Genomic DNA, 23,893 nt, shown 5'->3' with positions numbered 1-23,893 from the left:
TCCTTAACTCTAACAAAAATCTGTTTTATTGAATTTTTGTAATAACACAGAAAACAAAATAGTTCAATTCCCTTAGACAAAGTAGCTCGCTCAGTCACTGTTTCTCCCTTCCCTGCCTGCAGCCTTTCTTTCTTTTTAGTGTTTTTATACCGCACTCCAGGTGCAGAGAGCTGAGATCATTGTACCCCTCTGACCACAGGCCATTGCCATCACTGAGGCATGCAAGCTCCTCTCTTATTTTTCTTCCTTCTCTTCTCCTGGATGCCCATGCCCATTCCCATGCCCCATAGCATCCACTCTATATGTTTGATTTCTTTCCATAAATATGCAAGTATCCTTATTTTTAGCAAGTGGTGTTATTTTATGTATGCACATGGTTTTGATTTATCTAAATCATATTCTTCTCTAAGTCTCATTCTTTTTCCAACTTTTCCACTAGTTACTGCTTTGAAGTTAATTTATGTTGCTGTGGGTCAGGTAGTTGGTTACTTCTTGCTGCTGCAGAGAATTCCATATTTTACTTAACTGTTCCCCAGGGCACAGACACCTATGCCACTCATTTTCACACCTGTGCTTCCTGTTACCATAAACAGTGTCAAGATGAGCATCTCTGAACCTGTTCCTAGCACAGACCTGTGTAAGAATTGCTCTGAAATCTGCTTGCCCAGGAGTGGGTCACTGAGTCTTAGGGCACATTTGTACTTACTTTGTCTCAATAATGCCAGAGTGCCTCCTCACATGACTTGTTTCCTGTGTATCTTCCCCCATTTTTGCCAATACTTGCCATTATCCACTTTCTAATTTTTGTTCTCCAAAGGGGTCTAAGGTGGTATCTCATTGCTGTTTTAATTTGTAATCCTAAAATGCTAGTGATGTGATGTGACCCAGTCACACAGTTCATGGTGCTTTTATTTATTTTTCCATTTGTCTGATATCAGCAAAATCTTAACATTTCTGATTTTTAAAAAAATTTTCATCGACATAACATTTGTGTTAATGAAATGCAAGAAAATACAGGAAATGAACCTAAATAGAAACAGAACCTTACCATGTGGTTTCTGGAAATGTGTTAAAGAAATACCATTGTAGTCCTGGAATATTAATAGATTCTATTAAACATGCTTTAGGCCTGGTGCCAGTTTAATTCAGTTGATATTCAGAGAGTACACACACAGGTTATCACTCCTAACTCATCCTTAAATGATGATAAATCCTAGGACCAGGTTAGTCTTAAATGCAAAGTGACCAGTAGGATGTAATAAAACCTAGTAATTAGCAATAATTATCAAAGAAAGGATTGCTTAAGAAAAATGTAAGTCTTTTGCCAGAATCTTTCAGATAATAAAAGCAGAGGGAATATCATCTTGACCTCATTCAAACTTAGTAGACTGTCTCTGCCAGTTTAACAACTCAGGGCTTTTTGTGGGATCCTGTGGCTTTCACTAATCTTTAACCTTTGAATGTTGAGGATCTATTTCAAACCCTTACAAAGAGTTTAAAATCACTTCAGTTAATATGACTTAAAACAAGTGAGATATACACAGGGATATACATATAATGTTCATTGTTAGATGTAGCCAAAAAAATAGAAATAACCTAGACATTTTATGAGTAAGAGAATGGCTAAATATATCATGGTGCATTCATACTGTGGATTGCTTTGCTGCCATTCAAAAGTAACTTGCCACTAGGAGATTTCCAAAACGTAAAGTGAAAAAAGCAATTGCAGAACAGTGTGTGTATGTATATGTATGTATTATGATCCCATATAGTTTTTTTTTTGTTTTTTTTTTTTTTTAATGCGTTACGCGGGCCTCTCACTGTTGTGGCCTCTCCCGTTGCGGAGGACAGGCTCCGGACGCGCAGGCTCAGCGGCCATGGCTCACGGGCCCAGCCGCTCCGCGGCACGTGGGATCCTCCCAGACCGGGGCACGAACCCGTGTCCCCTGCATCGGCAGGCGGACTCCCAACCACTGCGCCACCAGGGAAGCCCCCATATAGTTTTTTAAATTAAATATATTTAAGGACAAATACGTATATAAATTAACAGAGGAAGGTCTGGAGGATCCATATGAAAACTATTAACTGTTGTTAACCACAGGGGGTGTGGACAGAACTGCGAGGAAGGGACTGTGTGAAGGGGTCTTTCCCTTCCCTGGGAGCACTCCACAGATTGGTGGAAGTCTAGGAAGAATTGGGTAGAGCCATTTAAGACCATGAGATTCATAAAACATTTAACTCTTTTCCACTAAATCTGTTTTTATAAGGAATATTTCTTTGGAAACTTCATGTTGCTTCTTTGATTTTGTTCTCATTGACTATGTTTATTTGTAATTTACCTTTCTCTTGTAAAATAGAGCACAGATGCTGAAAGCTACAGAAACAGTTATGTAGCTTGATCGGTCATTATAAGGTAAAGACCACTCATTCTCACCACCACTCAAGCCCAGAGATATAATTCAGCCACAGCTCCCACCGCAGGATCCTCCTCATGGGCCTTGACCTACTCCCAGTCTCTCTGTTTAGTTTTATTATCCAAAAATAAATTTCTAGACACTCTGGTTCAGACTTGCAATTCAAAAAATATACGTCTTTTAAGGCTGATTTACTCCTCAGATTTCTCCCTCATTCCTTTCTTTCCTTAAAATTTGTCTATTGAAGAACCCAAGGCCTTTGACCTGTTATCTCTACACAGTCTGGCTCTTACTGATTGCATGGTCACGCTGTAGTCCAACAAGTTCCTCTGGCTTTTGTATTTTCAGCAACTTTTTCATTCCAGTTATCTTCCTTGAAATTTAAATATTATCAAACCCAGATGGAACACATCAATTGTCTTTATAACTTTTAAAATAGTAGCTCTTGACAAATTTAAAAGTAAAAGAAACAAGTCTCAGGGAATTCAAAGGAGTGTGTTAAAACTATATGATGTTTTATGGATTTGACAGGAGACTGTTTTTTAGGGAATAACAAAAGCTTTCTCATTACAGAAAAAAAGAATCAGCAAAATAAGCTATATAGTTAGATAGCAGAGTTGCTTTCCTATTTTATCTCCCTAATTACTAACAACATCCCAAGAATGCTGAAAGAAAAGAGAATTGTTAAATCTTCAGTGGTCCAACCCCAAACTTGATTCTGCTCATACGACTATAGATGCCCTCAGATAACTTCCATAGGAGACATGTGCACTGACTTCAGATGCAGGCCCTTCAATCTACCACCTCCTCCTGGTGATGAGAAGAGGCACTTTTAACTTTTAATGAAATGATTAAAATGTGAGGCAGTTTAAAACTTTCCATACCCACCATCTTTGAAATGTCATGTTGTAAAATTATCATGAATTTTACTGAGATAAACCAAGTCTTACAGAGGTGACAGGTTTTAATAATTCTATCCAAGCTGCACAAAATCAAAAAAGAAATCCTAATTGTCAAGTAATGAGATAGGAAAGTGCTCCCTTAAGGACTCTGGAAACTATCTTTCCTCCGGATTTCTTCAGGACTGAGCTTTTCTTTCCTGGAATTTATTGCTTTTTGATTTGCACTTAGGTGGACCCAAAACAACTGCTGGAGGATGGAATAAGGAAGGAGCTGGTTAAGCGTGTGGCTTTTGCTCTTCATAGGGGATTGATCTTCAACCCTCGAGCCAAGGTACCAGATCACCAAAGTGGGTCTGTCCTTTCCCTCTACTCGGCTTGCAAAATGTTCTAGAACACCATTTTTAACTGTTATGAACAAGACCTTTCCTACCTTCTAACATATATCTACTATGTCATGTTCAGTAACAGTCAATTGATATGTTTTTTGATCCTATATTATAATCCATTCATAAAGAAAATCCTTTTTAAAACCAGTCCTTTCCTTCACCTGTTGATCCCCAAGTTTAAGAATTAAACTTATGTTTATGATTCCAGGTTCCTTCTCATAGCGAAAAGAATTTGTTAAACCTAAAACAGATTGGCACTATAAAGGCTGTAATTTTTTCTTTTGCTTGATCTTTCTGGGAATAAGGTCATTTTTCTCAAGAGAAAAAGAATAGGCCCGAAATTTACATCTAGAGTACCTTGCACATCAGTAAATTCAATTTAAAATGTTTTAACTCTTAAGATTAGAGTCATCAAATGATATGAGAGAAATCACTGACATTCTGTTTTTATATATTCTTTTATATGAGGCTTTCTTTCCAAATGAATGAAATCTATTCTTTGCTGGATGTCTGGCATAAATTACCATTCCTCCTAGATGAGGTAGGAAATGAGTATTTCCAGAGCTGTCCCAAACCGTCACTGCGGTCTCTCACTTGGGGTATCCTTTAAAGTCTAATGTAGGTATTAGGGAGTGACAGTCTATGCCAATATAATAGGTTTCTGTTTCTTATTATGCACAGCCAAGTGAATTGATGCCAAAGCTGAAAGAGCTGGGAGCTACCATGGATGGGTTCCATCGTTCTTTTGAATACATTCAGGACTATGTCAACATTTACGGTCTGAAGATTTGGCAGGAAGAAGTATCTCGTATTATAAATTACAATGTGGAACAAGAGTGTAATAACTTCCTAAGAACAAAGGTATCTAAATAGATTTTAATATGCTTGACTCTATTTGTTACTTCTGACATGCCCCAAACCTCAGAAATGCCAACAACAAAGTTTATTTCAATAGTTACTAAAAATCAGTAACCACTACACAGTCACGAATACCTTCAGAAGCTGTGAGGGTCACAGAAAAGTTTATATGACACCTCACCTCTCGGAATTTACTTTCCTAAGGAGAAAGCAGACTTAATTAATTAAATGGCTACAGAATGAAGCTATCTGGTATAGTCGTTATAACTCGAGTGATCAGGAGTTCCAAAGAGTTAGGAGGTCAGCTGGGTTTGATCAGAGTGTATACCTAAGAGCAGAATTGCTGGGTCATTTAGTAATTCTGCATTTAACTTATAAGCCACCAAACTGTTTCCCACAGTACCTGCACCATTTGTTCATTCCCACCAGTAGTGTCTGAGGGTTCTAGTTTTTCCACATCCTCGCCAACACTTGTTAATTTCCTTTTTTTTTTTTTAAATTATAGCCATCCCAGTGTGTGTAAATGGCATCTCATTGTAGTTTTGATCTGCATTTCCCTCATGACTAATGATGTTGAGCATCTTTTCATGTGCTTTTTGGCCATTTATATATCTTCTTTGGAAAAATGTCTTGGTTTTTTTGTTGTTGTTTTTTTTTGCGGTACGCGGGCCTCTCACTGCTGTGGCCTCTCCTGCTGCAGAGCACAGGCTCCGGACGCGCAGGCTCAGCGGCCATGGCTCACGGGCCCAGCCGCTCCGTGGCATGTGGGATCTTCCCGGACCGGGACACGAACCCATGTCCCCTGCATCAGTAGGCGGACTCCCAAGCACTGCGCCACCAGGGAAGCCCCATGTCTGTTTTTTTATTGGGTTACTTGAGCACCAAATTCTTAAGTGTCACAGCTGAGAAGATTGATTTTAGTTGGTAGTTAACAAGAAGCCACTCTGCAAGTTTTTAATTAGGTGACTGACATGATTCAGGTGACATTTTCAAAAGATTATGTATCTTCCAGCCTTATATTTTTGATTTTATTATTACATTGATACATGTTAACTTACAAGACAGAAAGCCAGAAATTCTTGTCTTTTTCCACTTCTCCTCAATCACTTCACTTTTTCACAGATATTTCTTTTTTTGTATATATTATATGTGGCATTTCTGAGAGGCTATTAATACAATTTAAAAATTTTCTTCTTCAAAATCAAGGAGCATTTATATTCACTGTTCATGCAACATTGTCTTTGTAAAACTATATGAGAAAAGGATAAGTAGGTTACCTTATCAAAGATGTACTAAATATTTATGTTCTTGGGGTTCTTTTTTTTTTTCTAGATTCAAGACTGGCAAAGTATGTACCAGTCCACACATATTCCAATACCAAAGTTTACCCCTGTGGATGAGTCCGTAACATTTATTGGTAGACTCTGCAGAGAAATCTTGCGGATCACGGACCCAAAGTAGGTGTATCTGAATTCCACCGGGCTGTGAACACCATGGACAGTGTCTCTCTAAACGTATATCACATCTACTTAGATCACACCCTTGTTCCTGCCACAATTGGAGCCTTTCTAATGGGTTTATTAACTTCACTTTTTCTGAGACTGCATGTTTTCCTCAGTGTGACTGAGGAGACCCCAGTCCAAAGACATATAGGTGAAAACAATTATAAGGTCTGTTCGGCCACCTCTTATTTTAGTCTGCTTCTCTTGCTTTCCAGCTGACATTTTACTCACTTGGGTTTGTGGACTCTCTGGTTTAATTAAAACTTTTAAAATTCCAAATTGCTCCTCTGTGCCTGTGTACCTATGGCACACTCCTGCATTGCAGTCACTGGCTCTTGCACTTGCCAGCTCATACCCTGACCTTTTAAGATGACCTCCTTGTTTCTTAGCCCCACCCAGGCACTTCTGCATAAGGACCAGAATTTTTTTTTTTAATATTTATTTATTTGGTTGCACCAGGTCTTAGTTGCGGCAGGCAGGCCCCTTAGTTGCAGCACATGGGCTCCTTAGTTGCGGCATGCGGGCTCACCAGCTCCTTAGTTTCGGCATGTGAACTCTTAGTTGTGGTGCATGTAGGATCTAGTTCCCTGACGAGGGATCGACCCTGGGCCCCCCCTGCATTGGGATCGCAGAGTCTTATCCACTGTGCCACCAGGGAAGTCCCAGGACCAGCATTTCTTGAGCACTCACCTTGTGCACTCTTCCTAGCCCCTGGCACACATCCCTTCACTTACTCATCACAGCAGTCTTAAGGGGTAGGCATTGTTATTCGTCCCACGTTAAATCAAAGTAACTGAGGCACAGAAAAGCTCAATCACTTGCCCAGAAGTTAATAAACAGTGGACTCAGAATACACATCAGGTGCTCTGACTCTGGAGCCCAACTGTTAAAGCATGTGTCATTCAAGGGCAGACTTGCAGCCATGACTCACAGTTTATATACAGTCACATGGGTGAAAATCTCATAATCAAAACAGCCCTGAGAATATTTCAGGTGGGCACCACAGTGGAGGCTTGATGCTGCCTGTCTCAGAAGTCCAGCTGAGCTAGTTTTCCTCATTTTTTTTCAGTTGAGCCTCTGATGAAGCAGTTAGTACTAAGCCCAACCAAGGGGAAAGCAGGCTCCTGCCTGCTGTCTTATGTTCACCCCTGGGTCGTGCTTGTTCGGTCATTCCGCCTGGTGTGGTTACCCATAGAAAGATGATTTCTCTTCTTTTTCAGTTCAGCTGTGCGTGCATAGTTGGCTTTGTGTAAGTTGAATGTCCGTATCACATGTCTTCTTTATACTACCTTCAAATTCAGGCTGATTTTGTCCTTCGAAACTTATGAAGCTTCACAAACCAGATGTCACCTTCAGCAGAAATGAGTTCTGTCTATGCCTCATGGGCCAGAAAGCATAAATGATCCGAAACACTTTGTGACTCCTCTTGGGCACCGATGGGTTGATCACCGAAGCCCTCCTAGAAAACTATCCGCCTGACTCACCTAGTGCCGTGTTAATACTGGCAGAAAGGATTAAGCATGATTGGGATTTCCATGTCGTATATGATTTCATCATCAGAATTGGGAGCCTCTCAGCTGACGCATTCAGAGTGCCAGCACTGAGCGCTGGAGGCAGGACACTGAGGCCTGAAAGTAGACTGTGGCTCTGGAAGTCATCTTGTTCTTCCATTTACTTCCAAATTTAAAATTCCCTGCTCCTGAGCCTCTTTCAATTCCCTCCCAAGCCTCATTTCAGTAAAGATACATATTGGCTCTTAGGATTGAGGGCATATTATTTTGTGGAGGCTGTTGAAGGTAGAGGCTGGGACTCCACCCCAGACCTACCCAATCCAACTCTCCAGAAATGGGATCTGGGCGTCTGTTTATTAACACGCTCTACCAGTGATTTAAGGTCCGTACGCCAACATTTGAGAACCATTAAAATGGTGGTTATGGGTATGGTGTTGGAAGCCTCGGTTATTTCATCTATAAAATGAAGGTCAAACAGCTCGTACCTCACAGCTATTCTGAGGATGAAGAGTGAGCACACGGAAAGGTCTTGGCCCAGTGCCTGACACATAGGAAGCACTCGGTAAATGTTGTTGGTGGTTATCATTGCCATCTTCACACTCCTGAGTCTAAAAGGGAATCGCTGGTCAATGACCAGAACTGGGAGGAAAGAGGAAATGGCTTTGTCATCATAGTCTCAGATGTGAGGACACAAGGATTCGAAGTTCCTTTCTTACCAAATTGGAAATGACACAAGACTGTGTTTTGTCCCTAGTCTCTGGATATTTAAAGAAAGACCCTCCAGAGAGACAACAGGGCTCTAAAGCCTTCCAGCCTGATGGCTGAATCTAGCCTTGTCCTCAAGACAGGGCTCCAAACAGCAGCCCAACCCAGTGGAAATGAAGCAGTCAAACTGGTCACATAGCAAGGGCAGGAAGAGGTGATTTAACTGAATTTTGCCTTCCTGGCCCAGTGAACGTTCACCGTGAGATGTCTTGGGTGCCTAGATGCAGAGGTTGTTAAAGCGCAAATCATGAAACCATTGTTCTTCGTATCCAATGCCCCTAATCCTGTTGCATCCCACATCCCTTCAGGATGAATTCTGAGCTGCTTTTGGGTTTTGAGTTTGTTTTGTTTTTGTTTTAGAATGACATGCCACATTGACCAGCTGAACACTTGGTATGATATGAAAACCCATCAAGAGGTGACTAGCAGCCGCCTCTTCTCAGAAATCCAGAACACCTTGGGGACTTTCGGTCTGAATGGGTTAGACAGGCTTCTGTGCTTTATGATTGTCAAAGAGTTACAGGTGAGCTTTTTGGCATTTGTGCGTGTTTTCTGCTACCCTGGTGGAGAAGAGAGTAGTTCGTTTAACCTTTCTTTCGTGCTTTCCTAGACTGATATCAGGCATGTGTATATGACTCCTGTTAAACAGATAAGAACTGAGAATAAATGAGTTTCTTTGGCCAGCATAGTATTTTTATGGGTAGACTGTTCTTGTGAATTTCATCTTGGAAACCAGCAACTCCTCCTGACTGTTTCTGATGGGAACCGGAAGTTGCTGCTTCCCCGTCATCCTATTTGTAGCGTTGTGTGAATGCAGCTAGTTTGTGTTCTGCATAGCATTTTAGTTAACTGGAGTATTTATTCATTATGTTTTGCTCTTCGATCCTGCCTTCTTGTTTTAGAATTTCCTCAGCATGTTTCAGAAAATTATCTTGCGAGACAGAACTGTGCAGGATACTTTAAAAACCCTCATGAATGCCATCAGCCCCCTAAAAAGCATTGTAGGTAAGTGTTCTAAAACGAGGCTGAGGTAGAGAGAACACTGTAGCCTTTCCAAAGTTACTAAATAGAAAATCATATTTTAACCTTTCAGCAAATTCGAATAAAATTTATTTTTCTGCCATTGCCAAAACACAGAAGATATGGACCGCTTATCTGGAAGCTATCATGAAGGTATGTTGTGGGAGAGAGGGGAGAAGCAAGGCTATGGTTTTTTAATTATTATTTTCTTGTAACTTGGTTGCCCAAAGAAAGCCACTCTTCTTTCTTTGGCCATCAAAACAAAAACACATCATTTTAGTTTGTCATTATTTCTGAGTTCTTTTGATCTTTGGCTGTTCTTGACTGTGCTTTTCATTGGCCTATTTATTGTTTTTCTTTCACTGAAGAAAACTTTCATTTTTGAAATGACTTTTGGCAAGAGGTGCTTTCACAGAAGGAAATAGAAGTTTTCCTCCCTCAGCTATATTCCATCCTTATGTAACAAGTTCATTAATGAGCTGCTGTCAGTTTGCCACCCTAATCTGGACTGGCCTGAGTCTCACCTCTGTAGGAAGCCAAGAGAGATTACAGAGATGCTTAGAAGAGGCTTTGGAGGTTTCCCAGTGACTGTTATGGACCACTGTTAGTTGTATCAATAATTGGTGGTAATTCAATAGTAGTCAAGTCTTGGTCTAAATCACTGATCTTTACATTAAAACCCCCAAGGACCAATCTGTCTTTTTGTCTTGAATTAGGGAACCTGCAGTCACTAAATGGGCATAATAATCTGGAACAGCATGGAAATACTTGTGCTGTTCAACAGTGACAGCAGCCACTATCCACATGGAGCTGTTGGGCGCTTAGAACGTGGCTTGTCGGGAGTGAGGACCTGAATTTCAAATTTTATTTTATTTTAATCGTTTAAATTTAAACAACCACAGGCAGCCAGTGGCTGCTCTCTTGGTCAGTGCAGCTCTAGAGAAATCACAGAGAGAAAGAGTGACAGTCCAAAGCTCTCTAATAGGCGAACAAATAGGTAGAATGAGCTTATCACCTCCCAGGCTCCTTAACCTCTCCAGGATCTTATTTAAATAAGAACAAGTTACCTAAAACTGCCTTTATTTCTGTTTCCATTTCCAGATTGGTATTTTCTAGGGAATCCTTGACATACAGTATCTAGAATTAAGCAGGGAATTATATGGGCAGAGACAAGGTTGGAGGGACATTTTTGAGTGGCCTGGAAGAACCCACTGTTTTCTTGTCCTTGCCCTATTCTAATTTTTAAATAATAATAGTTTTCTATTAATAAAAGGTTTCTTACTTACAAATAGCATTTTTTTGGATTGACTTTTATTTTCTTGACATAAGTAGGGTAGCCTCATAAGAATAGTGGGCAAAGGTAGTACATTTGAGGTCATTTGACACTTTTAACTGTTATAAGCTCCATTGATCTAAATGATACCTTTCCTTCGCTCTTAGAGAAGACCACTCTTTTTTTTCCTTTCTCTGCTCCCAACAGCTCAGAGGAAATGTGTTCATTTCTTCTTTATTGTTGCCATCATTACTAAACAACCTCCCTTCGTATTCCTTCTCTCCCCTTTGCTAATCTTTTAGGGATAGCTTTTCTAGAAAAGAGAAAGAATTTACTGCATAAAAAGTTAGGGTATACTGTTGACTTTATACCAACAAATTGAACTTGTCAGAGCCAGCTGAACTCTTACCTCAAACTGACCCAAAGATAGTTCCCTAACACCTGACAGTCGCCATGGATACCTCCAAATATCCTTTGTGCTCATCACTACTTGGAAATTACAATGGTTGATCCACCATGTTAGCATAACTCCAGGTCACAAATCCATTCTTTTAATAGCTTGCAAATTACATTTTGTTACAATTGGCTTCCATTGTTATCCTGTATGTTTTATTTCGTACATTCAAAAGAATTATTCTGAGACAATGTCCATAGTCTGCGCTAGATTCCTTAAGAGGTCCAAGGTGCCAACAAAAGGTTAAGAACCTCCGGATTCGGGGTTATCATTGTTAGAAGGGCCTTCTTGGAAGATTGTATGTAGACTATTTTATTACCTAGATTATTTCTTGATCTGTAATCCTGAGTGATGTAGACAGGCTTATACTGACCGAATATTAGAGTGAAATGACATCCTTAGGACTTGAGAAATTTCAGTTTAGGACAAATAAAGGAAGTAGGGCTTCTCATTAGTGGGTAAATTCTCCAATTTATTCCAAAAGATCAAAAATAGAGCTTCAAAACACACACCTTTAATCCATGGACAATTGAGCATGAATGGATCACTTTGTAAACTGTTAGACGTCAGGGCTATTTTGAAGTTGGTGTACAGGAATCTCTCTAGACATTTCTTGAAGGGTCCTCTGCTCCGTTAGGGATGATGCTGGCCTTAGCCATAAAGGCAGTCCAGGAAATCCTTGAATGTTTCTTTAGAATGTTGTGATCCTTCCAATAAAAGCTCGTCATCTTTTTGTTTGTCTCCTCGCTGCTTGAAATGCTTGTGTATTTTACCTGTTCTCTCTCTTGCTTGTTCACAGGTTGGGCAGATGCAGATTCTGAGACAACAGATTGCCAATGAATTAAATTATTCTTGTCGGTTTGACTCCAAACATCTGGCAGCTGCTTTGGAGAATCTCAATAAGTAAGTGCCGGCATTTGAAACAGCCAGCTGTGGGCCTGGATTGTTCATCATCAATTAGCATTCCAGTTTCTTGTTCAATACCTGCTCTTTTAAGTTCTTCTTGAGTGAGAAGGCTCTCTGAATTTACAGGCTTTCTTCCCATAGGTAATCAAATCTGTCTTGGTCTGTCTCTCATTTTTTTTTCTTTTTTTTTGATAGACTCATTTATTCAGCCAACATATATTGATCACTTAATACACACCAGACACCATGCTAGGTACTTGCACAGACTGAGAAGGCAATTATTACCAAAATCCACACCTGGCTTTCCACAGGACTGAGTCACTAATTCTCCTGAGGGCGGGTGGAAGCGCACTGATGCCCAGGTGTGGCTGTGAGAACGCATCCTGGTGCACAGCCACACCCTTTACCTCTCCTTCAGCTTACTCTCATTTCGAGCCTCCTGCTTAACGATAAATAATCTGTGCTTTTTGGTCACAAAGTCAGTGCTTTTGACAAAGTAGGTAGTGAAAAAACAGTTCAGTCAATTCATAAAACTTTGAATGGTGAAAGCATTTGATTTGGGTGAACTCCAAAAGATAATGTAATTCTAGGTCAAATTTTCCATTTGTAACCAATCACAGGTATGGAAATTGAGAATTAGAAGGATCAAGCCCTTGTTTTACAGGTGAGGACACTGGATCCCTGGAAGATCATAGCTTGTATTAACTGTTGTCTAGATTCATTTTATCTCTAATGTTTATCACTGTTGTTTTGGTTTTTGTTTTTTTTTTTTCCTTCATCTAGGGCTCTCCTAGCAGATATTGAAGCCCACTACCAGGACCCTTCACTTCCTTACCCCAAAGAAGATAACACACTCTTATATGAAATCACAGCCTACCTGGAGGCAGCTGGCATCCACAACCCACTGAACAAGGTTAACGATTAAAATATATGATGGTGTGGTGGGGGATAGGGTGGTACCTAAGGCCATCTGGCCCAGATCGCTGTGCTCAGGTACTGGGAGGACCTGGTTCCCATCCTGGAGCCTCCCTTCTCTTGAGTTCCCGCCCTTTCTGGGCTCCTGTTTCCCACGTGTAATATGAGGATGATCACACCGTCCCTGCCTGACTCGGGGCTGTGGGAATCAAGTGATACAGTGTTTGTCAGAACTCGTTGAAAAGTGAAAAGCGCTATATCTATAGGAGGTGCGTTTTAGGTTTCTCTGCGGGTTGGTATTTGAACTGCAGCTAAATGGTGGCATTGATCCTTCTTGCCCAGAGATACTTCCCTCTGTGGCTGGCAGTAATCACAATCATAGTCTTGGGCCACAAGTCCTTTTCTGCAATTCTGATCTCCATAAACCTCTGAGAACTGAAAGTTTTTCCACAAGTTGGTGCCAGATCTCACTTGGTGCCAAAACCTGTCCCAAACTGTCTTGGGGCTGTTTATACTCCTGTGAATTTTCATGTTTTGATGCCGAAATACTGATAACTTTCATTACAGGTTGTTACCCTAGACTCTATATTACCTTTCTAAAATCTTTATTGTAATATGAAATTCTGAAATCTGTACAATCCCCTGGGTTTGGGGTAAAAAATTATGAACCTAAATAGCACCTATCGTTTTGTAATTATGTGCCAAGCACTGTGTTAACACCACGATGGGTGCTCTCACTTGATCTCAAAGCAGTCCCTTAAATGTGCCCTTGTTGGGGGAGGATCCTGAGGCTCAGAGGTTGATAACTTCCCAGGGCTCCACACTAGCCAGCCATGGAGCCTGGCAGTCTGACCAGAGCTGGCGCTCCTGGCCAGGATGCCACCCCACCTCCCAGGGAACCAGTCTGACGGGGAGGAGGGAGACGGCTGGGTGTGTTCTGACTGTACTTTTCTGCCCCGTGAACTGGGGTGATGCTACATCCAGAGACTGCTCTGTGGCATTGCCTGCGGGAAAGCCACTGGACAAAGAGACATCTGCTTGCTTTCTGCTTACATGCTGCCACGCACTGCTCTGCGGATCTTTCCTTCTTTCTTTCTCCCTTTTTCTCTTTCCCTCCCTCTGCCCTCCTTCCAGCTTTGCCTTGACTTTCTTGCTAATCGCCTTTTTCTCCCCTCCTTCTGTTGCTGACATTAACAGGATTCAGGGGGGAGGTAACTGCTAATCTAAGCAAAATTGTTCCCATCCCAACAGGGCTAATTGTCAAGTGGGTATCTGTTTGGTGGGGGAATGGTCAGTGGTGTTAAATAAAACTCTGAAGGCAGCAAGTTAATGGAACCATCCTAGTTTTCAGCAGTCAGAAGAGCAAACAAATAAAATGGCAGCTTTCATTTGAAAGTGTGTTCTGTGGTATTGTGTGATGTGAAGAACCCATCTCTTCCCTTCTCTTTCCAGATATACATAACAACAAAGCGCTTACCCTACTTCCCGGTTGTCAACTTTCTATTTTTGATTGCCCAGTTGCCAAAACTTCAGTACAGCAAAAACCTCGGTACTGTATGACATTTATTCTTTGCAATAAGGAACAATAACGGTAGATTAACATCTAACCAAACAGCTCTTGGTATAGAATGCTATGTCACCCATGAGGTCTTTCATAGTTAATTGCATGTTTATAAAATCCATGTCTTTGGGCCTCTGAAATATGATGCAGACGGTGGACTTAATATCAACCAAGTATAATCCACCTTTAATTTACAGTGGCTGATTATCCAACTTGTAAAATGTGTGGGACCTTTGCTTCTCTCTCTTCTTTAAGGAGCTGATTATGGTGGGAAAGAAACTTCTTTTTGGTTAATGTTCTTTCAACAAGTGTCATGTGCCTACTGTGTATCTGGAACTTTGGTATGAAGAGTAAAAATATAGTTACATACAGGAGACTAATCTAGGGATATCCAGTACTTTATTTTTGAAAATACTTGATACAAACAATAGATACCAAAGGCTATCAGTATATTTGTCCTGTCCAAGGATATAACCCAATGTTTTTTTGTCATTGACTTTATCTTGAACATTTTTATAAGATTCCCGGGTATTTCCTCTGTCTCCAAACTTTATATCTAAGTAGAGATTTTTAGAGTCTGCTGTAGAGTTTAATTTACTTTAAAAGTATTGTAAGAGCTTTTCCATGAATGTAACCATATACTTTTTTTAACCAGCAATTCCAAAATATATTTCTTCCTTCAAGTATTTCCCTTCCTATTCCAAAAGATTTTTTTTTAGGATAAAGATGTGGATTCTCTGTAAGGTTTTTATTCCCTCATTCAAAAAGATTCCTTGATTCCAGACACAGCCCCAATAACAATACCTGCTACAGCCACAGAATGCAGGGCATGGTGGCGCCCAGTAAGTCCTTGCCATAAGAGGGAGGGAACACATGTGTGTTTGGATTCTGGCTTCATGACTTATCACCTGTGTGACTTTGGCCAAGTTACTTAACCTCTCACGCCAGGCAGATTTCAAAAATACCTATGACAGTACCTCTCACAGAGCAAATGCTTATCTGATGCTGGATCCTTTCCTGTATGTTGGTCAAAATCAATGTAAAGAACCATCCCAAGATGGACTTAAAAGTTCATCTCAAGATTCAGAGATTCATGACCTCCCTCTCTTGTCCCTGTGTTATTACAAAATAAGAATATATGCTTCTTTAAAATGGTGAATTGTCAGTGCATGAAGATACCTTGTTTTCATTAAGACAGTTTGTTCAGTGGTCTCGTTCTTAGGTAATATTTCTTTCATTGCATGTATGGTTAAGGTCAGGCTCCTTGATTATACAACTCCTTATGGGAAATATGTCACTATTCCAGTGGAATAGTGATAGTGGAAGATCAGAATTCCCAGATCTTTAAACAAAACAGAACAAACTGTTAAGTGTCTTAGAAATGTATGTATACCTGACTACAGTTCTTTTTTTTTTTTTTAATATTTATTTATTTATTTTGGCCGTCTGGGTCTTAGTTGCAGCACGTGGGATCTTCATTGCGGCATGTGGGAACTTTTTAGTTGCGGCATGCAGACTCTTCAGTTGTGGCATGCTGACTTCTTAGTTGCAGCATGCTGACTTCTTAGTTGCGGATCTAGTTCCCTGTCCAGGGATCAAACCTGTGTCCCCTGCATTCTGCCCACTCCACCACCAGAGAAATTCCCTGTCTACAGTACTTTTCATGAATTAGGCCGATGTGTTAAGTCGGGGATCAAATTAAAGAAAAGCAAGACTGAGGAAGGAACATCAGCATGTTTGTGGACCCTAAAAACATTTATTTAACCTTGTAAGCATTGTTCTCAAGACTGATCTGAGAAACGCACGCCTGCCTTGGTCTTTTAAGGAAGAATCTCTGGTGCTCATTCAGAGGAAGTTTTTGTTGTAAACATCACTTTTGTTCTCCACCTGGAAAGGATTACTTCTCCATGTTCTGAGTATGGCAAGAGTCTTTTGCAGTGGGCATTGAGTAATTTGGAATTGCCAAGGCCTGGGTTAGGTAACTTGTTTTGGCATCTTAAGTAAGTTTTTCCAGTCTTCACAAAAACCCAAATATGGGATCTGCGGGTCTGTCTGACCAGTTTAACTTTATAATCAACTGCCAATCCTTTTTGCAAAGTGGTTGTACCATTTTACAACCCATCAGCATTTGGCCATCTCAGTCTTTTTAATTTGAACCATTCTAATGAGTGTGTATGGTATCTCATTATAGTTTTAACTTGCCTTTCCCTGATGATTAATGATGTTGAGCACTTTTTCAAGTGCTTTTTGGCCGTTCTTTATATCTTGTTTGTTTGTTTCTTTATATTTTTCTTTGCTAAGTGTTCAAGTCTTTTGCCTATTTTTAAATTGGGTTGATTGCCTTTTTTTAAAAATTAATTTATTTTTATTTTTGGCTGTGTTGGGTCTTTGTTGCGCATGGGCTTTCTCTAGTTGTGGCGAGAAGGGGCTCCTCTTGGTTGCGGTGCACGGGCTTCTCATTGCAGTGGCTTCTCTTGTTGCAGAGTATGGGCTCTAGGCGTGCGGACTTCAGTAGTTGTGGCATGCGGGCTCACTAGTTGTGGCTCACGGGTGCTAGAGCACAGGCTTAGTAGTTGTGGTGCACGGGCTTAGCTGCTCCGCAGCATGTGGGATCTTCCCGGACCAGGGCTCGAACCCACGTCCTTTTGTTTTGTTTTGTTTTCAACATTGTGGTCTGTCTCCTGTTCCCCATACAGCCATTCAGGCAGAAGGTCAAGGTCTCCAGATTTGGGCAGAAATCCTTAGTGAAAAGGCCAGCTTTGGCACTCACTCACTCACTTGACATATTTCCTTCTTCGACTGTCCTGATTTCTGCACGTTCTTTTCTTTTGTAACATTTAACCTTGTGTTTAAAGATACTTTTAAAATTTTATCCAGCATTTTGAATGTTTTCATTTAAGAGAGTAGTTCAAGGTATTTAGTATGCCATGGTGCCATTAACAGAAGCCAATTCTAGGCAATTTTTATTTCCTCATTTACGTTTATCTATATCTTTAAATTTTTCTACAGTTGCATCCATTAATTATATAATCCAAAAGAAACAGTGATGGTAATTATAAAAATTAGTACCCATTTTAGGATGTTGAATCCTTCAGACCACTAGAAGCCTCCACCAAATCCTGGGCCTAATTCAAAATGTAATCCTGGATTATCATTCCCTCACATAATCATCTGCCAGTGATGATGTGGGCCCCAGACATTTTGACATTGACGAACATTCATACTAAATGAATGTTGCCTAAGGCAAGCAGTTCGCTTGGTGGTAATTTGTAATTTGTCGGTCCTTGCAGGCATGGTCTGCCGAAAACCTGCCGACCCTGTGGACTGGCCGCCACTCGTGCTGGGACTGCTCACCCTGCTGAAGCAGTTTCATTCCCGGTACACAGAACAGTTCCTGGCATTGATCGGCCAGTTTATCCGCTCCACAGTGGAGCAGTGTACAAGGTACAGAAGGCCAACCAGGAAAAAATGGAATTGATGTTACAGAATGGGCTGGGAACCTCGCATGGCAAATTCCTCGTATCATCCCCCTAGTAGAGACAGGAACTGACTGCTCACCTTGCTCTGTAAAGCAGGTCGGGGCACATCTCCTTGTTTGGGGCAATTAAAGGTGTGCCCGTCCTTAGTCACTCTGCCGAGGAGCCCTGGGAGCACACATTGTGAATGAGTCATAACCACCAGCAGCAAGCTCCGTGGGGAGAAAGTACAGGCCTGCCCCTCTGCCATCCTGGACCCTGTGCTCAGACCTCAGTGAGCCCGTGTCCTCCCACGGGGCCACTCCCCAGGGATGGCTCCACCCTCCAGTGGAGTGTCGGGGAGCACCTCGTGGGCAGCATAGCTCGAGTTCCTGGTGTGTAATGGAACAAATTGCACGGAAGTTCCTACGTGATATAAAGCTTGTAAACCTTTAGTTCTCCCCTCCCGCACCCCAAATGTGGCTTTTCTGGGATAGAAACAAGTTATTTGCTTGAGATGCTCGGTCCTGAGTCTCCTTCTCCGCTACCCTTAAGGGTCAGCAGGCACCATGTGGTGAAGGCCCGTGTAGGCCGTTCAGAGAAGTTTGATTCCGTCCTCCGGGCTGTGTTCTGAAGATAGGCCAGCAAGGTCTGGCTTGCTGTGACTCAGGAGGAGGTGCTGTAGATTTGTTTCTACTTTGGCTTCATTTAGTCATCTGTCATTTTTTTAGTCTTTCAGTATTTTGACTGAGGGTCCACTGTGTACAAAGCAGTTAACTGATCCAGACTGTTCTCTGTTGCAGCCAGAAGATACCAGAAATGCCTGCAGATGTTGTGGGTGCCCTTCTGTTTCTGGAGGATTATGTTCGGTACACAAAGCTACCCAGGAGGGTAAGCAGTAGATAAAGAACAATATTAATGCCCTTTTTGTAGAAAGATGGTATGAAGCATGGCCTTGGACCCATGAGGAGTGAAGTCCAGAGGCTCATTCCCAGTGGACACGTCTGAGCCCCTTGCCCTGCTCTACTCCCGGCTCGGCTCTAAGATGTTCCCCCCTCCTCCACGTGTTCAGTGCTTTGCGAGAAGACAGGGTTGAACACAGCTTCCTCCCTCTTCTTGCACTCTACCACACCCTCGTGCGGTCTGCAGCTCAGCCTGTTGAGGAGGAGCTAAGATGAGCTCCAGGGGAGGGGTCGGGGTAGAGAATGATTGTGTGCTTCGTTTTTCATCTCTACAGTAACCTGGTTCCCACAGCAAGTTGGGCTAAGTTCACACTATGGTTGAAGTGCTATACAACCACCGTTTCCAAAAATGACAGATTACTTTCCACCTTCTAAGATACTCTTTTCTTTTCTCAGTAGTAATTCCACTTTGGTAAGTTTTAGCTGAGAGTGGAGAGCTTGACCCTGAAATATAAAAAAACCTTCAATAGATGCTGAAAAGCCATTCTGATTTTGAAAAATTAGTAGGTTAGGAATCAAAGTTACTTTTTTATAACAAAAACCAAAGATGATGCTTTTAAAATTAACTAGCAAGGTCAGACTTAATTCTAAGTGCTACTGGCATTCTCATCAAGGTCAGGACGATAAGAGTTACATGGTGATGCTGACGCTCACTGCTGCTTTTGTTGTACGGGTTCCAGACAGTAGAATAGGAAATGAAAGATTTAAAATGCATAATGAAAAGACAAATTTGTTTTATTGAGAATGAATTTGTCTTCCTTGAATACCCGATAGAAACTTGTGGAAAACTATTAAAACAATAAGAATTCAGAAAGTAAGCTGATTACATAATATACAAAGTGAATATACTAATAACCAATTCAAAACTATAATGTGAAAAAGATCCTATTGACAGAATTAACAAGGAAATAACATAGCCAAGAATAATAAACTCTGTAAGAAATATGAAAGAATATTTAGGAAAAAACTATAAAATTTTGAAGTCCACATTTCTGAATGAGGAAACTCAAGTATTAGTTCTTTCTAGTTTATAATCTTATTGCAGTTATAATTAAAATCCCAGATAATGTTTATAACTTGGAGGGGGGTTAGAATTTTTAAAAATTTCATAAAACTGGGCTTCCCTGGTGGCGCAGTGGTTGAGAGTCCGCCTGCCGATGCAGGGGACACGGGTTTGTGCCCCGGTCCGGGAAGGTCCCACATGCTGCGGAGCGGCTGGGCCCGTGAGCCATGGCCGCTGGGCCTGCGCGTCCGGAGCCTGTGCTCCGCAACGGGAGAGGCCACAACAGTGAGAGGCCCGCGTACCGCAAAAAAAAAAAAAAATTCATAGAACTTAGGCTAAAGCAGAACATCCTATATATAACACCAAAGGAGGAAGCCACAAAGGATTTAGAGATTTCACCTCTTATAAGTGCTGAATGTAATGAAACAATTCTCTGTCAGATGTCTCAAAATTTTTTTTAAAAAATTGGGAAAACTATTAACAAAAGAACTTTTTTTTTTCTAACTTATAGTGTGGTCTTCTAGATCAATAAGAAAAAGATAACCAATCCAACCGAAAAAAAAAAAATGGGAGTTTTCAGGAAACAGGCAGTTTTCAGGAAAAGAAATACAAGTGGCCAAGAAACATTTGTGAAGATGTTCAACCTTACATTAAAGGGACATGAATCAAAATAACAGTAAAATGGGCAAAAAGTAAAATGTTGGGCGCCCAGTGCTTGGGAAAGTTTCAAAGAAATGGGACTTCTCAGTACTATCAATGGGAATGTAAATTTGCTTATCTCTGGAGTGGGCAATTTGACTTTATCTATTTAAAAAAACTTTTGTAATATCTTACTGATCCCAGCAATTCCACTGCTAGAAATTTACCTGCTGGGTATATATGCAAAAGTTCACCAAGATGTACATGTAAGGATATTCAGAACATAAAATTTAGCAGAAGGACAGAAAATTATGTGATTCTAGTTTTGAGTGTGTGTGTGAGTGTGTGTAAACTGGAAGAATTTGATACAAAATAATTAGCAGTTTTAGTTTTCTCTTAAGGAATTGAGATTAGAGATTATTCCTTTTTTATACTTCTCTACATTTGCTAAATTTTCTCTAATTAGCAGGTGATAACTTTATAGTCAGAAAAGAATTAAATACTGCTCTTAAAGACTACCAATTTCCAGTGCTTGGAGATCACCTAGTTCTACATTCCACCCCATTTACCCAGTCCCACCCCTCTGAGGGCTTCCCCAGCACAGTTAAGGAATGCCTGCCTTTGAGGGTCTTCCTCCTCTGGCCTCAGTCACTTGCCAGATGTCCCGTTCTGGCAAGTGACTGAGGTTGGCCATCAGTTAATTATGAGGTGACCTGAGACTACTCCTTAGTAATTCCCAGAGGCATGTGCATCCTTGCATATCCAAGTGCCTTTAAGAGCCAAGGAGCTCACGTCTGCGGCGGGGGTGGGGGGACAGGGAGCTGGATAGCATCCCTTCAGATGTCAGCAGTGCCAGGAAGTTAGACGCCAGCGGTAGGACACCAGGAGCAGAAGGTGGCGGTTTCAGTTAGTGGCCCAGTATTTCCCCGTGATTCACTTGCTCCAAAGGATGTCTTCGCGTCTTTACTTTTCATATGGGAAAATCTGAATTGCTTCTTATAACACTGTGAAAGTTAACTCTTATTTTTTTTAGGTTGCTGAAGCACACGTGCCTAATTTCATTTTTGATGAGTTCAGAACAGTCCTGTGACGTTTTTTGACGTCTGCGTCTTCAGTGGAAGGATTATCCCTAAATCTTCCCACCGTCACTAAAATGAACTTGGAAATGAAAAGAAACCCAACTGCTCGAAGAACTGCATTTTTTTCCCCTTTATTGTGGGAAACGTCAGACGTTCTGAGTAAGATGTATTTCACGGAACTAATTAATTAATATTGTTTAAATCATGGTATTATATACAGTTTATATCATGTAGAAGCAGAACACATTTTATACTGCCTCTTATAAATGCTGAGTGTAATTGTTGTGTCTAAATCCATTTAGTTTTATGTTCTAAAGAACTATTTGTGCAACTCCAGATTTTCAGTAAAATAGTACTGCCAGTACCCAAAGTCATCCTTCTGCCTGTGATTCAAAAACCACATATTCACCCTGCAAAAAACCTTGTCTGGAAGGTAAGAGAGGAGCCTGGTAGGTCCAGTGTTGTGTCCATGGTCACATCCACGACAGGCTGGCAGGCACATGGTGACCAGAGAGACTAGTAGCAGATGCAGAGACCATGCAATCCGTGGACCACGTACCATGGAAGTTTGTTCATGTCTGAGGCTCAATGTCCTCTTCCAATCCAGATACCTTGGGGGTTCCCTGCAGCCCTTCTGTAGGACTCCCCAACTTCAGCTGCTCCTTCCTCAGCAAGCCCTGAGCCCCACCCCAAGTCCCCACTCCCTTTTTTTTTTTTATAACAGCTTAGCCATTAGCTTTTAACTCCTCCAAAATTCTAAATCACTCCTGAATGAAAATTACCCTGAAAGAGGAGGTGCCATCCTCTTGTGGCAATTTGGATAAGAGTAAGAAAGGTGTTTTAACTCTGACTGTATAGCTATGTCCTCTGGAGAGGAGAGGAACAAGCAAAAGAAACAAAAAACACCCAGTATCTGAAATGTGCTTGACAGTCAGTTAGCAAGTAGTAAGAAAAGCAGCATTAATTTGTAGTCAGGAGGCAAAGCTTGAGTCCTGATTCTGCCACTAGGTAAACTTTGTCCCAAGGTAGCCTACTGGCATCATCTATAAAATCAGGGCTAATGATTTCTCTGGTTCCCTTCAGTTTTCTGATTTTATGATAAGTTATTTCTTTTGTCAGAAGGTCTCAAATCCTAAGATACTGGAGGAGAAAAAAATGACTTTATATGCTTCATTTCACCATCATTGTAGAAAGGATTTTAAAAAGCATCTAGTCAGCAGAGGGAAGCAGAAGGCTTATCAGCCCAGCTTGGTGGAAACCCAGGGAGGAATTTTAAAAGTGAACTGAAAGTTGCCTGGCATGTAAGGAGTTTGGGAGTCTCACCCACCGAAGCTGACATGTGAACTCAGCTGGTAAGTCTGTGGCCATCGTACGTCCACTTCTCAAAACTATCTTGCTGTTTCTCATTTGTAATCAGATGCACTGCAGTAACTGCATGAAATGAGAGCTTTAGTTCTCTGTGAAAATGTTCCCCGCATAGAAAGCCAGCTGCTAATAAAAAGGTGAGATCTAAGAAAGTGTATTTTTTTTTTTTTTTTTTAATTTTTATTTATTTTTATTATTTTTTTGCGGTACGCGGGCCTCTCACTGTTGTGGCCTCTCCCGTTGCGGAGCACAGGCTCTGGACGCACAGGCTCAGCGGCCATAGCTCACGGGCTCAGCCGCTCTGCGGCATGTGGGATCTTCCCGGACCGGGGCACGAACTTGCGTCCCCTGTATCGGAAGGCGGACTCTCAACCACTGCGCCACCAGGGAAGCCCTAAGAAAGTGTATTTTTAACCAGACAATTGAAGTGTATGATTTATCAGAGGGGAATTTCACAAAACCAAGCAAATGAGTCCACATACACTGTGCTAAAACAAGGCGAAGTGATCTGGCTAGTGAAAATTTTCCTCAACTGAAAAAATTTCAACTTAAAAGTTGAACAAGAGAAATGTTAATTATAAAAGCTTTATTTTATAAATAAAATTTTAGCCCTAATCATTAGAATCTGAAGTAGTTACTTAAAATTCCTGGTTGTCTTTTACTGCTCTTTTCATGGAAGCAATTTACTTTGGTGATATTTGGGGATTTACTTAAGTCTCATGATACCCTTCTGAATGTCCATAATCTCTTCAAATGTACTGTAAACTCAGTAAAGTCTGACTGATTTTAAGGCATTATGCCAGATATTGCAAGTGCTTATTTGTTCATTCACTGTTTCTTGAAATAAGCCTAGCCTGGCTTATTAATGTTACACAGTGGAATTTATATAAAGCCCTCGATTGCCTTTCCATATAAATGTGATA

General features: G+C 41.0%; 1 protein-coding gene across 1 annotated transcript in view; it reads left to right on the top strand.

Annotated features, from left to right (window-relative positions):
* WASHC5 (WASH complex subunit 5) overlaps positions 1 to 21,975 on the top strand; it is a 47,968-nt gene extending 25,993 nt beyond the window's left edge. The window contains exons 17-28 of the mRNA XM_065895260.1: positions 3,546 to 3,647; positions 4,384 to 4,563; positions 5,893 to 6,017; positions 8,699 to 8,861; positions 9,241 to 9,343; positions 9,432 to 9,511; positions 11,885 to 11,988; positions 12,775 to 12,904; positions 14,359 to 14,455; positions 17,758 to 17,911; positions 18,726 to 18,813; positions 21,560 to 21,975. Coding sequence (XP_065751332.1) covers positions 3,546 to 3,647; positions 4,384 to 4,563; positions 5,893 to 6,017; positions 8,699 to 8,861; positions 9,241 to 9,343; positions 9,432 to 9,511; positions 11,885 to 11,988; positions 12,775 to 12,904; positions 14,359 to 14,455; positions 17,758 to 17,911; positions 18,726 to 18,813; positions 21,560 to 21,616 — 1,383 coding nt within the window. The 3' untranslated portion in view covers positions 21,617 to 21,975. The remainder of the gene's footprint in view (positions 1 to 3,545; positions 3,648 to 4,383; positions 4,564 to 5,892; positions 6,018 to 8,698; positions 8,862 to 9,240; positions 9,344 to 9,431; positions 9,512 to 11,884; positions 11,989 to 12,774; positions 12,905 to 14,358; positions 14,456 to 17,757; positions 17,912 to 18,725; positions 18,814 to 21,559) is intronic.
* The last annotated feature ends 1,918 nt before the right edge of the window (positions 21,976 to 23,893 follow it).

This window comes from Phocoena phocoena, chromosome 17, assembly GCF_963924675.1.
Source record: "Phocoena phocoena chromosome 17, mPhoPho1.1, whole genome shotgun sequence".
Classification (NCBI taxonomy): domain Eukaryota; kingdom Metazoa; phylum Chordata; class Mammalia; order Artiodactyla; family Phocoenidae; genus Phocoena; species Phocoena phocoena.
The sequence above is the reverse complement of the archived record's forward strand: the minus strand, read 5'-3'. Positions and strand labels throughout refer to the sequence as shown.